This window comes from Papio anubis, chromosome X (genome assembly GCF_008728515.1).
Source record: "Papio anubis isolate 15944 chromosome X, Panubis1.0, whole genome shotgun sequence".
Taxonomy (NCBI): Eukaryota; Metazoa; Chordata; class Mammalia; order Primates; family Cercopithecidae; genus Papio; species Papio anubis.
The window spans coordinates 89658583-89673717 of NC_044996.1; the positions used below are offsets into that span (position 1 = coordinate 89658583).

The 15135-nt window shown below is 41.0% G+C and overlaps 1 protein-coding gene across 9 annotated transcripts; it reads left to right on the forward strand.

Moving 5' to 3' along the window:
• The first annotated feature begins 3407 nt into the window (after positions 1 to 3407).
• Positions 3408 to 14539, forward strand: SPIN3 (spindlin family member 3). 9 transcript variants are annotated; one of them, XR_004180725.1, is made up of 3 exons: positions 3471 to 5250; positions 5970 to 6025; positions 6453 to 8201. XR_004180725.1 is itself a non-coding variant. In XM_021932842.2 (2 exons), exon 2 carries the CDS (start codon positions 4087 to 4089, stop codon positions 4861 to 4863), a length of 777 nt encoding a protein of 258 aa, XP_021788534.1. In that variant the 5' UTR covers positions 3408 to 3806; positions 4085 to 4086; the 3' UTR covers positions 4864 to 8201. The 9 variants fall into 9 exon arrangements, 3 of the variants coding, with proteins under 3 accessions (XP_021788534.1, XP_017809736.1, XP_009195974.1); XM_021932842.2 differs by having other exon boundaries at positions 3408 to 3806; positions 4085 to 8201; XM_017954247.3 differs by having other exon boundaries at positions 3470 to 3780; positions 4085 to 8201.
• The last annotated feature ends 596 nt before the right edge of the window (positions 14540 to 15135 follow it).

Here is a 15135-nt window from a genome sequence, read left to right on the forward strand (position 1 = left end):
AAAGCATTCAGTTTTGCTTATTGTGTGTTGTGTAAATGCAATAAGAAAATGTAAAGTTTTTTGTCTATTAATATGATCCCTAATGTGTTTCTTTTGATGCCTTAGTTCCTTATTGTTTACAGTTTAGGAGTACTGATAGGGGTTCATGCTTAATAAACGTGTCACAATACAGTCAGTAAAGTGGTTTTGTTTGTTTCTTTGAGATGGAGTCTTGCTCTGTCACCCAGGCTGGAGTGCAGTGGCACGATCTCGGCTCACTGCATCCTCTGCCTCCCGGGTTCAAGTGATTCTCCTGCCTCAGCTTCCCAAGTAGCTGGGATTACAAGCATATGCCACCACGCCTGGCTAATTTTTGTATTTTTAGTAGAGATGGGGTTTCACCATATTGGTCACGTCACGCTGGTCTTGAACTCCTGACCTCGTGATCTGCCCCTGCCTTGGCCTCCCAAAGTGCTGGGATTACAGGTGTGAGCCACCATGCCCGACCAAGTAAAATGTTTTTAAAAATGGTTATCTGCATTATTCATAAAGAATAATGGTGTCCAGTCTTTTTAAACTTGTAAAGACACATCTTACTGAATAAAGAGATGACAGTTTAGTTTGTTAAAAAAAAAAAAAAAAAAAAAATCATGAGGGCTCAATCCCACAAGACTGCCCTGCACTTTAGATGCCAATTACAAGTTCCAGGTTATGATCTGTACTTCTAACAGAACAACTATAAATCTCGTTCAATTAATTTGCTGGAGAAGCTCACAGAACTCAGGGAAACACTTCACTTACATTTACCCATCTATTGGAAAGGATATTACAGAAGATACAGATGAACACCCAGAAGGAAGAGATATATTGGGCAAGGTATGTAGAATGGGGCACCAGGCTTCCATGCCCTGTTCAAGTGAGGCACCCTTCAGGAACCTCCAGGTGTCCAGCTATCCCAAAGCTCTCTTAACCTTGTTATTTTGGGTTCTTATGGAGGCTTCATTATGTAGACATCATTGGCCATTGGTGATCGATTCAACCTTTAACTCCTCTCTGCTCCAATCTTCTAATCATTCCCTGGTCTTTCCAGTGAACAGCCCACATCCTGAAGATATCTAGGGTCTGCCAATCATCAGTCATCTTATTAGCATACAAAAGACACTCTTATCGCTCAGGATACTTCAAGGGTTTTAGGGGCTGTATGCCAGAAAAGGAGATCAAAGAGTAAACATATATTTCACAACATCACAGTGAATAATTCCATTTACCATAGCATCAAAAAGAATAAAATAACTTAGAAATAAATCTAACCAAAACTACAAAACATTGCTGAAATAATTTAAAGAAGATCTAAATAAATTCCAAGATACCCAGTGTTCATAGGAAACTCTGTTCGTGGGAAATTATGTCCTCTGGAAACTCTGTGTTCAGGGATTGTAAGGCAATATTGTTGAGATAACAATACTCCCCAAGTTTATCTACAGAGTCAATGCAACCCTTATCAAAATCCCAATGGTCCTTTTGTTCAGAAAAGGAAAAGACAATCCTAAAATTCATATGGAGTCGAAAGCGACCATGAAATTAGCTGGGCATGGTGGCGCACGCCTGTAACCCCAGTACTCAGGATGGTGAGGCAGGAGAATCGCTTGAACCCAGGAGGCGGAGGCTGCAGTGAGCCGAGATCGTGTCACTGCACTCTAGCCTGGGCGACAGAGCAAGACTCCGTCTCAAAAAAAAAAGGGACCATGGGTAGCCAATAAAATCTTAATAATATTTTCAGAGAAATCACACTTACTGATTTCAAACACACTGCACAGTTACAGTAATCAAAAAATAAATGTGGCTCTTGCATAAGGATAAATAAAAAACATGGTTTTCGCATACAATTCTATGAGATAGAATTAGGAGTCCAGATATAAGCCTATACATCTGTAGTAAATTGATTTTCAACAAGTATGCCAAGACAATTAAATGAGCTAAGAATTGTCTCTCCAACAGAAGGTGCTGAGACAACTGGATATCCGTGTGCAAAAGAATGAATTTGGTCCCCTTTCATCACACCATGTCTTCATCACACCATATGTAATAATTCAAAATGGGTCAAAGACATAAATATAAGAGCTAAAAACAAACAAAATTTTACAAGAAAATATAGGGGTACATTTTCATGAACTTGGATTTGGCAACGTTTAGTTAGATGTGACTCCAAAAGCACAACCAAGTTTTAAGCTTTTGTGCATCAAAAATACTATCAAGAAAGTGAAAAGACACCCCACAAAACGGGATAAAATATTTTCAAATCATATATCTGGTAAGGTTCTCCTATCCAGAATTTAAAAAGAACAATTAACAGCCCTGCTACAAACAATTCAATTAAAAAATGAATAAAGCACTTGAAATAGACATTTCTCCAAAGATACACAAATGTCCAACAAGCACACAAAAAGACGCTCATTCTCATTAGTCATTAGAGAAATGCAAAATAAAACCACAATAAGATACCTCTTCATACCCACTAGGATGGCTGTAACGATAAAAACGATGGAATCATTTCTATAATGTCTTTCTCCACAGATTTATGATCTCACAAAATCCTGTTTTAATTATAGCAATTGTTCTGAGTTATAAGTTTAGTGTCTACGTTATTCTGTTCAAGTGAACAGAATAACTCATGCGAAAGCACAATTTACAGGTATTTAAAAATTAAACGTCTGAAGATAGGAGGCAACGGCAAAATTATGAAAAATCCTAATGCTGAATTTTATGAAGCTACTACAAAACATGTTCTCAGAAAATATCTTAAAAAACTGAGCAAATGTTTATTCTGTATGCAAATAGGCAGGGCATGAAAGTGCGTATGCAAAATTATCCAAGCTTTGTAAGAGCTTAGAAAAAAGGAAAAGGAAATCCTGAGTGTTATTATTTCACTGTGAGCCCTGGAAAATGGGAGGCCGGCTTACAGTTATTTTCTCTTCATGCCAATTTTCTGAATTTTACAGTGTCAATATTGTGCATGCAATTATTTTGCAATCAGGGGAAAAGAAAAGAAATCCTCAAGAAGTTAAGTCTGGGAATGACAAGTCAGTAAAAATTACGTAGATTGGGTCAAGATGGCAGCCTGAACACTGAGCAGTAGCGCATTTCTCTTGTCCTACAACAAATCCCCTTCAATGGCGGGTGGGGGGACGCGGGGAGGGAGGGAAAAGGAAAGTGCCAATTCCGGAAAGGTGGAAAGCAGATGGGGCAGGGGCGCTGAGAGTTGAGGTGAGGTGGGGGGAGGGGGGAGTGCTAAGCCAGGGGAGGTAAACCTATGCAGTGAGAGAGAGGTGGTTGTGGGATCCCCAGCTTCTGATTTGGGGGAAGCTGAGGGACCGAGAGCCTAAGAGCACCTTCCACGCCCAGGGCTGTGGTAGAGGTCGGTGGGGGAGGAGCGCCGCGCGGTGTTTGGCAGGAAGAGGAGGCCTCTCTACTGGCCGGAAGCTGCGCTAGAAAAAGAGGGAGGAGACTGCGGCGCGGCAGCGACTAGAGCGAGTCGGATGTGGCAGAGGGGCTGCGGCTGCCGCCACTGCCGCCGCCAACAGGAAGGCGGAGGACGCAGGAGCCAAGAGCAAGGGACGCCGCCACGGTCCTCTTCGCCTGCCCCGCCGCCCTCTTAGAGACTCTCCTTGCCTACGGATCATCATCTCCCAGCTTTTGCAAGCACCGGGCTGCTAGCCCGCTGATATTCCTTCTCTATAGGCTCACTGCTGAGGCTACGGCGAGGTGTCCGATTTGGGCACTTGAGGCCCGCAATCCGGGACGGTGGGGAATCTGCGCCTCCTGGCCGGGTAGTGTTGGAAGCAGGGCGAGGGGAATGGGGAAATGCTTCCTATTTTACCGAACCGTAGATCTCTTGCTCTAGCTTAGCCAGACTGAGCTGGGGAGGAAGGTTACTGCAGGCATTCAGCCAGGGTGCCTTGATTTCCAGCTTTGCTATGTAGCTTTCGGGAAAAACGGGCGTGGGTGTACGGGGTGCGCTGATTAGGAGAAAAAGGTCTCCGTGTTATGCACTGATTTTGTTAATTTCCTTTCTCGGTCCACCTGGCAACTGTGCTCCTCCACGCAGGCATGAAGACCCCGTTTGGAAAGGCAGCTGCAGGGCAGCGGTCTGGGACAGGCGCTGGCCACGGCAGCGTGTCTGTTACCATGATGAAGAGGAAGGCTGCACACAAGAAGCATAGGAGCCGACCCACCTCCCAGCCTCGGAGGAACATCGTGGGCTGTAGAATTCAGCACGGATGGAAAGATGGAGATGAACCTCTAACACAGTGGAAAGGAACCGTTCTGGATCAGGTACCTGTAAATCCCTCTCTGTATCTTATCAAATATGATGGATTTGACTGTGTTTATGGATTGGAACTTCACAGAGATGAAAGAGTGTCATCACTTGAAGTCCTTCCTAATAGAGTTGCATCATCTAGAATCAGTGATACACACTTGGCAGAAATAATGGTTGGCAAAGCAGTGGAACATATTTTTGAGACAGAGGAAGGTTCCAAAAATGAATGGAGGGGGATGGTCTTAGCTCAGGCACCTGTCATGAACACATGGTTTTACATTACCTATGAGAAAGATCCTGTATTATATATGTACCAGCTCTTAGATGATTATAAAGACGGTGACCTCCGCATCCTTCAAGATTCCAATGATTCTCCTCCCGCAGAGAGGGAGCCAGGAGAAGTCATAGACAGCCTGGTAGGCAAACAGGTGGAGTATGCCAAAGACGATGGCTCCAAGAGAACTGGCATGGTCATTCATCAGGTAGAAGCAAAACCCTCTGTGTACTTCATCAAATTTGATGATGATTTCCATATCTATGTCTACGATTTGGTAAAAACATCTTAGAGATCATCTTGAAATTTGCCAAATATATGAGACTCTAAATCTGTAGACACAAAAAGTCTTGATTGCTTTCCAGTTTGTAAGAACCATCTTCTCCCTTTTTGCACGTTTTGCTTGGCAAAAAATTGGAACTTCTGCCCTCTCATATGTTTTTGGAAGAAACCTTTTGCCCATCTGTCCAACCTTTTCACTGGTTCCTGTCCACAATTTAACTGTTTAGTGAGAAGGGTGAAACCTGACATCCATTGGCTCATACTTTTTTTTTTTTATCTTGGGTGGTGTTAATAGATTAAAGGTAGCTGAACACCTCTCACCTCATTCTTTTTGGCACTTGGACTCTACACTCATTGAGGTGTGAAGCTTGCTGAGATACCCCATGTGACTGGCTGGGTAAGTGTCTTTGCAATCTCAAATCTCCCCCAGGTGGCTTCAAAAATCTAACTTGGGAAAGAGTGGGAAGCCCATTTTGGTCTGTTGTTCAAGTTGCATTCTCAATTCTAACTGTACTAAAAGTAAGGCTAATAATTTTGCTCTCTTTCTGGTTCTTTCACCTATTGCTCACCTGTTTTAGATTTAAGAAGGTAATTACTTTGCATTTTAGTACCTAAGCATAGGCTGAGAAACTTTGCAAAACTGATAAGAAGACAAGCATTTAGGGACCAAACTCCAAGTGGAGAGATTCAGATTTCTGGTGGAGCTTAAGTGAAAGGTTTTAGTCATCAGTGGCATTAGGGTCTCTCTTGTCTCCAATAGCTCTGGCTGGTATCTGCAGACATGGAGTGGGTTTTAACTGATACAAGCTGTGCAGGCAGACTTTAGCACAAGTAGTCTTTGCCAGCCCAGAGGAGCATTAAGCCAGGCTCTAGCTAGAATCCTCAGTCACAAGGCAAAGGCTGAGTTTGGCAAGGGTTGACAGATCTGTCCAGAACCTCAAAATGAAAGAACAGAAACCTAGAATCAAGCTGAGATACAGATTTCTTTGCTGTGCTAAGAAAGACTCAGAAGTTTTAGATTTGATTCTTAGGAGACTTCAGAGTCCCAGCATATTAAGTGGGCAAGGCACTTGTGAGAACCAAGAATGGCTGAAAGCAGGCTATACTTCCTTGCAGGGACTGGTGGGCTCATCTATTGTGGTATCCCAGCAGAACTTGGAACACAGTCAGTGGTAGGTAATCTGTAGGCTTAATCATGTTTTAAGTGCTGGCATTGGTAGATAGAAATCTAATAGATTTTTGTTAGTGTTTTGATTTTTAACTCTATCCTGTTTCTTGGCTGTCCCTAAGAAACTCATATGCACATAAGGGTGAGTTCTACTGTGGCAGAAAAGAAAACAATGGAAGGGCCTTTGAGCTTTCCATTATTAAAGAGGCATTGGTGGAGATTAACGAAAGCCTAGGAAAGAAAAGTTGAAATATAAGTATGGTTTTTGAGAGAAGCACCTGGCCAAAACCAATGCTTTCTCACTGGGGTTCTCACAGAAGCTCCATAGGAGTAACAGCCTAATAAGGCCATGGACTTCTGCACATTTGGGGCTGGGACTCAAGGCAGTACAATCATATTGGGACTGTACTGCAAGATATCTTCCAAATTAGTTTAAGTTCACAGGTCATGGAGTCCAGACTACCGGCACAGATTGGCATCCTGCTGAGGATGAAACAAAGAAGATATTCTCTTTTCTCCTATGTTTTATCTGTCTACTTTTGCTTATTAATGCCACTAAGTGTCTACTATGATGTTTGACTGACAACAGCAATGTGAGTCTGTATTGCCCTATGTTTTAAGTCCTGGGGTCATACATTTGCTTTAAAAAACTGTTCTAGTGTCTGGGGACTAGTGTGCTTTCTAATTTTTTTGATGTGAGGTTGATATTGTGATAATCTTATGTCTTATTGACCCTTTGGACTCTTTAATATGTATGATATGCAATTGTGGGGTTAGATTAATTCAACTCCTGAGGTCCTGAAGGAACTACACCCAGTCAAGAGGAAGACAGCCAAGGCTGCAGCTGCTGAAGGAACCCCATATCTGGGCAGACATCTTTGTGAGATCTATATGGCTGAAATGAGAAAAACGAGAAATTGGAAAGGCAGAATTTTGGACATTAATTCTTTTGGACTTTGAATTAGAAATTTAATTTTGAGCAGTCGTTTTTCCCTTGGAGTTTAATAGTTGATGGGGTGGGGGCGAGGTCATATAGTTCAAACTAAGGCATTTTTATTATGTTGTTGATATTGTATTATTTGGAGTATTTTAATGCTATCTTTGGGAGTCATTGTATAATTGTTGTCAGCTATGTCAGGAAATATGGCTGGACATAATTGTAAATTAGGGCTACAATTGTGATCAAATTTTCAGCCTAGGGTGTAATGTAGCCTTGGAGTTAATTTAATTACTGTTCTATTTTGACTTATTTCAGAGCCTCTTGGGGGCAAAAACAGAACTGCTCACCAATCTTACATTGATGGGAGCAGAACTTTTCTAACATACTGTTGGACTCCCTGGAAGGGGACAGCCACAGCCCTGTTTGTTGACCAGAGTCTTGAGCGTTAACCATTGTGGCTTAAGAGAATGAAAATGTACAAGGGTGTGATGGGATCTATCCTCTTCCTCTCTCCATGCTCCTGACTCAAGAAAAGGAAAAGACTTGCATCTCTCAAAAATGTTTGGAAGAAAGTTCCACCTATCTTCTCTTACACTCATTCAATCTTATGCTTGGGAGGAGGAATAACTTGATGAGATTGAGAAAATTGTTATAATGGATAGGCAGCTTAGGCGGCTCTTGGATCTTGAGTTTGTTCCACACAGCAAGATGTGGGAAAAACTGCAGTCCTTCACTACATGGCTGGGTAAACATCTGCTTTGTAGACCCAACTATCTCTCCTTGGGGTGGGGGATCCCAAAGTCCTTAGACTTATGGTAGAAGTTCATTTCAGCCTCAGGTCCAAGCCGTATTCTCCAATCCAGCTCTATCAGCTATAAAGCTGGTATCTATTTTTATTCTTTTTTACAGTTTTAATATATAAATTGTTTTTTAGAAAAATAACACATGCCTATGGTAAAAGTAAAACAGTACAAAAGGGTATACAATTAAAAAGTAAGTCTCTTTTCCTCCTTCTCACCCCTGGCCTCAGTTCCCCCGTCCCATTTTCAAAAAGTAACAACTGTTACCAGTTACTTATGTATCATTCCAGAGATATTCCATGTATTTACAAGCATATTGTGTGTGGGTATGTGTGTATCAGGTTTTTTTTTTTTACACAAATGGTGGCATACTATACATGCTGTTCTGAATTTTGCTTTTTTCACTGAACAATATATTAAAGCTGATATCTTAATCCCTATTTGATTTCTGTGTATATTTTTTAATTGGTTCATAATCTGGAAGGGAAGGAGGTGTAATTAATTCAAACCTTCAAACCCTAACCCAGTTTAATGAAAACTTACATGACCCTAGCAACCCACAATTTCTGCCAGTCCAATTTTTCTCGATAATAGAATGTGAAATATATGTGAACATAATATATTCTGTGAGAGGAACTTCTTGAGAGAGGCCAATATATTTTTACTGAGGGAAGTTAAAAGGAAAACCAATTTATATTGAAGCTGTGGGGAAAGTTAAGGTACTATATAATTAATCCAGAAACGAAATGAACAATTATTTATCTACTGCCATATGCAAATTCATATTTATAGCTTTGATTTGCCTTTTCTAACAGAACTTGCCTGCATGTAACAGGAAACCCATTTCAAACAGGCTTAAACAGTTACCAAGCATTGATCAATATAAATAAAAAAAAAATCCAGAGCTCAGATGGGCTTCAGGCATAGTTTGAATTGGGGCTCAGGATCAGTGTTTATGATTCTTTAGGATTTTCCTTCTGTGTGTCAGTTTCATTCTCAGGCTGTGTTTTCTTATGGTAGCAAAATTGGACCAGCAGTTCCAGGCTACAGCAGTCCAATCTAGAGAAAGATAGATAGCCTGTGTCCTATGATGTATTCTCTGCTGGCTTAGGTCAGATACTTTGACCAATCACTAAAATCTCAGGGATGAAATACACTGATTGGCTTAGCAGGTCATGTGTTCCATCCCTAAACTCTCTACGGCAGTGGTCCCCAATTGTTTTGGCACCAGGAACTGGTTTCATGGAAAACAGTTTTTCCACAGACAGGATGGGTGAGGGGAAGGGGTGGTTTGGGGATGATTCAAATGCCTTACATTTATTGTGCAATTTATTTCTATTATTATGTTCTAATGCATAATGAAATAATTATATAACTGACCATAATGTAGAATCAGTAGGAGCCCTGAGCTTGTTTTCCTGCAACTAGACCGTCCCATCTGGGGGTGATGGGAGACAGCAACAGATCATCAGGCATTATATTCTCATAAGGAACATGCAACCTAGATCCCTTGCATGCACAGTTCACAATAGGGTTCATGCTCCTATGAGAATCTAATGCCACTGCTGATCTGACAGGAGGCAGAGCCCAGGTGGTAATGCAAGTGATGGGGAGCAGCTGTAAACACAGATGAAGCTTCGCTTGCTTACCCACCTGCAGCTCACCTCCTGCTGTGCGGCCTGGTTCCTAGCAGGCCATGGACCTGTATTTGTCAATGGCCCAGGGGTTGGGAACCCCTGCCCTAGGATGTATCTCTCTGGAACCAGGTGGATTTCCAGTAGAATCGAGGGCTTTGGGGAAATGAAGAATGAATGCTATTCACCAATCACAAATATCTAGTATAGCTTCTTCATTTGAATACCTAGCATCCATGGACACATTTCTTCCTACACATCCTCTTTCAAAAAATGCCACACATAAGTGTGATAAATTCATGTCCCCAAAGGATAAAAACTTGAAGTCTTATCCAGTTACTGCATTTAGCAGTAAGTTCAAGATCCCTAGTTGATATGCAGCCATCTTTAGATCCATCTTCTTATCAGTCTGGTCATCTATACTTAAATTATAAACTACTCTTCTCAACACACCCAGTATACAGTAGTGAGGAGATAACCAGAAAAATATAATCAAAACTACCATTTGAAAAAGGGAGGAAATAGGAAACAATGCATAGTAGTTTCTGGTCCAAAGCATATATCATAACCTGTTAGACAAGGACTACCTATCCTAGCAGTTGAGTGACTCTTTTGGTCAAATACCTCTTTGTGTTCTCTGAGACGTTCTCCCTTGGAGGCATATCTTGGGTGGATGCCCTTTTTGGGGGTTGAACTGGTCATTCTATTTCATCTTATGCTACTTCTTGCACCTGGGGGTTGAACAATCGAAGGTTTTTTAATTATTGGCTATAATTAGAGATTATTTAGTACAGTAGCTCTCAAACTTTAGTACACATCAGAATCACCTTGAGAACTTGTTAAAATACAAATTTCTGGGGCCCTCTTACAGAGATTCTGATTTAGCAGGTCTAGGGTAGGGTCCACGGGCTTATATTTATAACAAGTTCCCACATGAGACTGATGCTGCTGGTCCTGGGACCCCGCATTGAAAATCACTGATTTATAGGTGGCAATTGAGTGAGGTCAGAGTGATTATTTCCTATACTTGCCTGATAAGATTTACCTGGAGCAATTGTTAAATATAAATTGCTGAGCCCTATCTTAGATGTAATGAATCAAAATCTCTTGGGAAGGGACCTGGGACAGCTGTACAAGATACCCCAGGTGATTCTGTATCATCAGTAATGATTAGGAAACACTGATCTAGAAAATTAGGTTTTTCTTGCCCCTAGTCTTATTTCCTAATATGTCTTCCATCTGCTTGCCCTTGTTCTCACTAAGCTTAATTTGGGGCAAAAAACTTGGCTTTTCAAATCATACAAAGTTCCAAATTATCCATGTCTCTTTCCACTGGGATTTCACGAAACCAGTGACTAAACTAGCAAAGTTTTGTTTTCTTCTTTCACTGTTTTCAAATAAGCCCATTTCAACAATGGAGATGGTATGCTTGATCTTGGCCTAAGAAGCACAGATCTGAGGGCCACATGCTCCTCAAGAAAGGATGGAATAAGCGAAAAAAACAATAAAGTCAGCTGATTCGACATTAATTCCAGCTTTTACTAGCTCTGTACTAGCAAGTTACTTAATCTTTGTGAGTCTATTCCTCTTCTTGATAGTGAGGGTAACACTCTTTACTCAGTTCTGTTTAGAGGTATATGAGAAACTATATCCTTAGCATGTAGCATTGTACAGCACAGATGCTTAATAAAGGTGAATTCCCTTTAATTCTCAAGAGGGTAAACCACATGTCCTTTTGGTTAACCTTTATATTTAGCAATGCTCCAGTGACATTTAACTAGTGAATATAGGTCTAGAAATTCTATTACTGAAATGTGAAAGAAATTATTTAAATAATTCTTTGGATGTACATAGCTCTTTTAATCTCTGCTAAGAACTGAGTTTGTTTTCCCAGAGAGCTCGTTAATCTTTATAACATTACTGGACAGTTAAGAGAGCAGGGTTATTATCCTGAATGCAATCATTCATTCATTCATTCAGCTACTTTTTGATGCATTTTCCCGATAGTCATGAATGAGATAGATACTGTCCATTCTGTCAGGGAGCTTACATTCTCATAGAGGGGAGAAAAGCAACAAAGATGTAGACAAATAACCTAAATAACCTGTATGATTTCAGAGAGTGATAAGTTGTATGAAGAACAAAAAGGCAGAGCAATGGATAGAGATGAACTGAAATAAGGGAACTACTTCAGCAAAAGGTTTTCAGAGGAAGGCCTGAGTGGATTAGCAAATAACTAACGAAGCCAGCCCATGCAATGATTTGAAGAAGGAGTGTTCTAGAGAGAAAAAAACAAGTTGAAAGGCTGGAATACCTAATGTCATTTATCCATAGCTATTAATTCAGTAATGTGTTTAACATTGAAACCTAGGGCCTGTGATTCTTCTCTACTGTTCTGCACAGCTAACACTATACCTCTGTTGTTTTCTGGTATTTTTTTTTTTTTGGAGTTTTTAAATATGGTTTTTGTTTGTTTGTTTGTTTTTGAGTTTCGTTCTTGTTGCCCAGACTGGAAAGCAATGGCCCAATCGTGGCTCATTGCAACCTCCACCTTCCGGGTTCAAGCAATTCTTCTGCCTCAGCCTCCCTGAGTAGCTGGGATTACAGGCAGGCACCACCACACCTGGTTAATTTTGTATTTTTAATAGAGACATGGTTTCACCATGTTGGTCAGGCTGGTCTCGAACTCCTGACCTCAGGTGATCCGCCTGCCTCAGCCTACCAAAGTGCTGGGATTACAGGCATGTCCCACCGTGCCTGGCCTTAAATATGTTTTTCTGTTGCTATCCTAGAAAGCAAGTAAAGTAGCTAAGAGGTCACTGATTAAATGGAAATGGGGCAGATTTCTTCCTCTACCCCAAATCTATGAAACAGGTACATAACATAAAGTTGAAGGTCACATATAATGTAATGAATGTGTATACCTATTTTTCTGGTTACATTTTCAAGCATATACTACAAGACATTTGCATTATTAGTTTAAATCATTTGCCTTTGGAGGATGTCAGGATGTCAGTAAACATTTGTTGGACACCTAGTATGTGCTGGGCACATCTTAATCTTCACAGGATACTGGAAGCTGAGTGTTATTACCTCCATTTTTCAGATAAGGAGATTAAGCTTAAAGAGAAAAAGGAAACCAGGGTCACACAGCTAGTAAGAGTGCTGGACTGAAACTAGGTCCCTTGATGCCAAGTAATGCTCTAATTATCATTTTTTCCTAACATTTGCATAAAGAAATGGGAAAGAAACATTAGCACCAAGGGAGAAGTGATTCATAGCTGTGATTTTTCTCCATGACTCATTCATATTCTTCCCTCTCTATCACCCTCTTTCTACACACACTTTGTTCCTACTGTTAAATTTACTTTATTCATTCATTTGTTCAACAAATGTATTCAGTGCCTACTTTGTTCCAGGCACTTTAACTAGGCATTTGGGATATTTCATGAACAAAGAATTCAGTGATGCCTCGTGGAGCTTACATTCAAGCAAGGGGAGGCTAACACTAAAAAAAACCCCAAACAAACAAACAAACAAAAAACATAGTAAATTATGTGGGATGTCAAAAAGTGATAACTGTTATAAAAAAGAAAATTAGAACAAGGTAAGAGGGAAGGGAAGTGGTAGATCACCATGGTAAATAGGGAGATTGGGGTGGACTTCATGGAGAAAGTAATATTTGAGCAAATAAATGAAGGAAGTGAGTTAGCCAAGCATATATCTAGAGAAAGAGCATTCTAGGCAAAAGGAACTACTAGAGGAAAGGGCCTAAGAGATAAGTGTGTCTTTGGCATGTTCAAAGACTAACAAGGAGGCTTATTTAGCTAGAGCTACATAGGTAAAGGAGAAAGACACAGGAGAAGTCAGAGAGGAAGTAAGGGTCTAAATAATATAAGGCATTTTTAAGACTTGACATTTACTCCACATGAAATGGGGAGCCTGTCACAAGTTGGGTTTTCCCAGGAAACAGACCCAGAAACAAAGTTAATCTTGTAGAAAATTTATTAAGCAGTGCCCTTGGGGTCAATACCTGGGGAATAAATGGGAAAGAAGCAGGAGCACAAAGAAAGTGAAGCTCTGAAAAAGACTCAGTGACAGTGTCAACCACACCCACAGGAAGCTTTGGAACTAGAATGGCCGTTCAGAGTTGGGGTAATATTTACAGGCCTTTCAACCCCTACACTAATCACTCTTTGGATGTGGGCTGCCCCAGGAAGGGATGTAGCCTTGGACAAGGTTGCTTTCAGCACCTGAGGCAATCTCTAATGGGGGTGAGAGCTGAAGCAGCATGGTAAGTCCATCACTGAAGCATAACCTGGGTGTTGCATCCCATGTCCACAAACCCACTGTGGATTTTCAGCAGATAATTGACCTGATTTATGTTTCTAAAAAATCTCTCTGCTGTTTTAAGGACGGGCTATAAAGGAGAAAGTGAGGAAGCAGGGAAACTAGTTAGAGTATCGCAGTATTCCATATGTGAGATTATGATATCTGAGAGGTAACAATGGAGGTGGTGAGAGGTATTTAAATTGGGGGTATATTTTGAAGGAAGAGTAAGTAGAATTTTCTCACAAATATAAGGAAAGAGAGGAGTCATGGATGGCTCCAAAAAAAACTGGGAAGATGGAGTTGCCACTGATAGAGATGAAGAAGGCTGTGGTTTGGATGGGTTCTAGGAAGAGGAGAGGCTAGGAAATCAGTTTTGGACAAGTTGAGTTTGAAGGTGTTTTTAGGACATTAAGTGGGGCTGTTGAGCAGTTATTGGAGTGTGCAGTTCATGGGAGAGGTCTGACTAAGCTGGATACATAAGTTGGAAATTTCTCCATGTAAATGATACTTAAAACCATGGGAGAGTATGAGATCACCCTAGGGAGTGGGTGTACATAGAGAACAACAGATGACCATGCACAGAGCCCTGGGTCTTAAAGAGATCAGAGAGAAGAGGAGACAAAACAAGAGACTGAGAAGTCACCATCAGTGAGGTAGGAGGTAAACGAAGAATGTGATGTCTTGGAAGTCCTTTTTGGTTTCCCTCCTCCCCGTAAATCTCTTTGTGACAATTTTTTTTTTCACTTAATCTCAAATGTCAGCTCCTCCACTGTATTTTTTTGCTTTACAGCTCCTTTGAATAAACCTGCCCACCACCAAGAACCTATACATGACTTTCTTTTCGTTGTATCAAAGTAATGTGTCCACCGGTGTAAGCACCAGCAACTCACTTCTTCCTCAGACATCTCTAAAGCTGGAAAGATTTTGAGGGACAGTATGGTTTCCTTCACCCCACCCCAATGTTATGAATGAGACCAGGAGACCAACAGCAAACATCTGGAAGGTAAGAGGTTATTTTTTTAATCTCCTCTTTGCACCCTATAACACAGCAGAAAGCAAATGGAATGGATGGAGCAAGTGTCACAAAACAGTGCCTTTGTGAACGAGAGCGAGGGGAGGTGGGCTCTGAAAGCCTAACTCAAAGCTTGGTTGACTAATTAAAGAAGGAAATTAGAGGGCCGCGCTGGTGTGTGCCTGTAGTTCCAGCTGCTGGGACGGCTAAAGTGAGAGGATCCCTGAGTGCAGGAGTTCAAGTCCCATCTGGGCAACATAGTAAGACCTCCATCTCTAAAAAACTAAAATAAAAGAAGGAAGTCAGGGCCAATGAAAGAAGAGCCCTAGTTAACCTACAGCTCTATTATATCAGTCCTCTATTACACATACATAGCAAAGCACCACCCAGATGCTA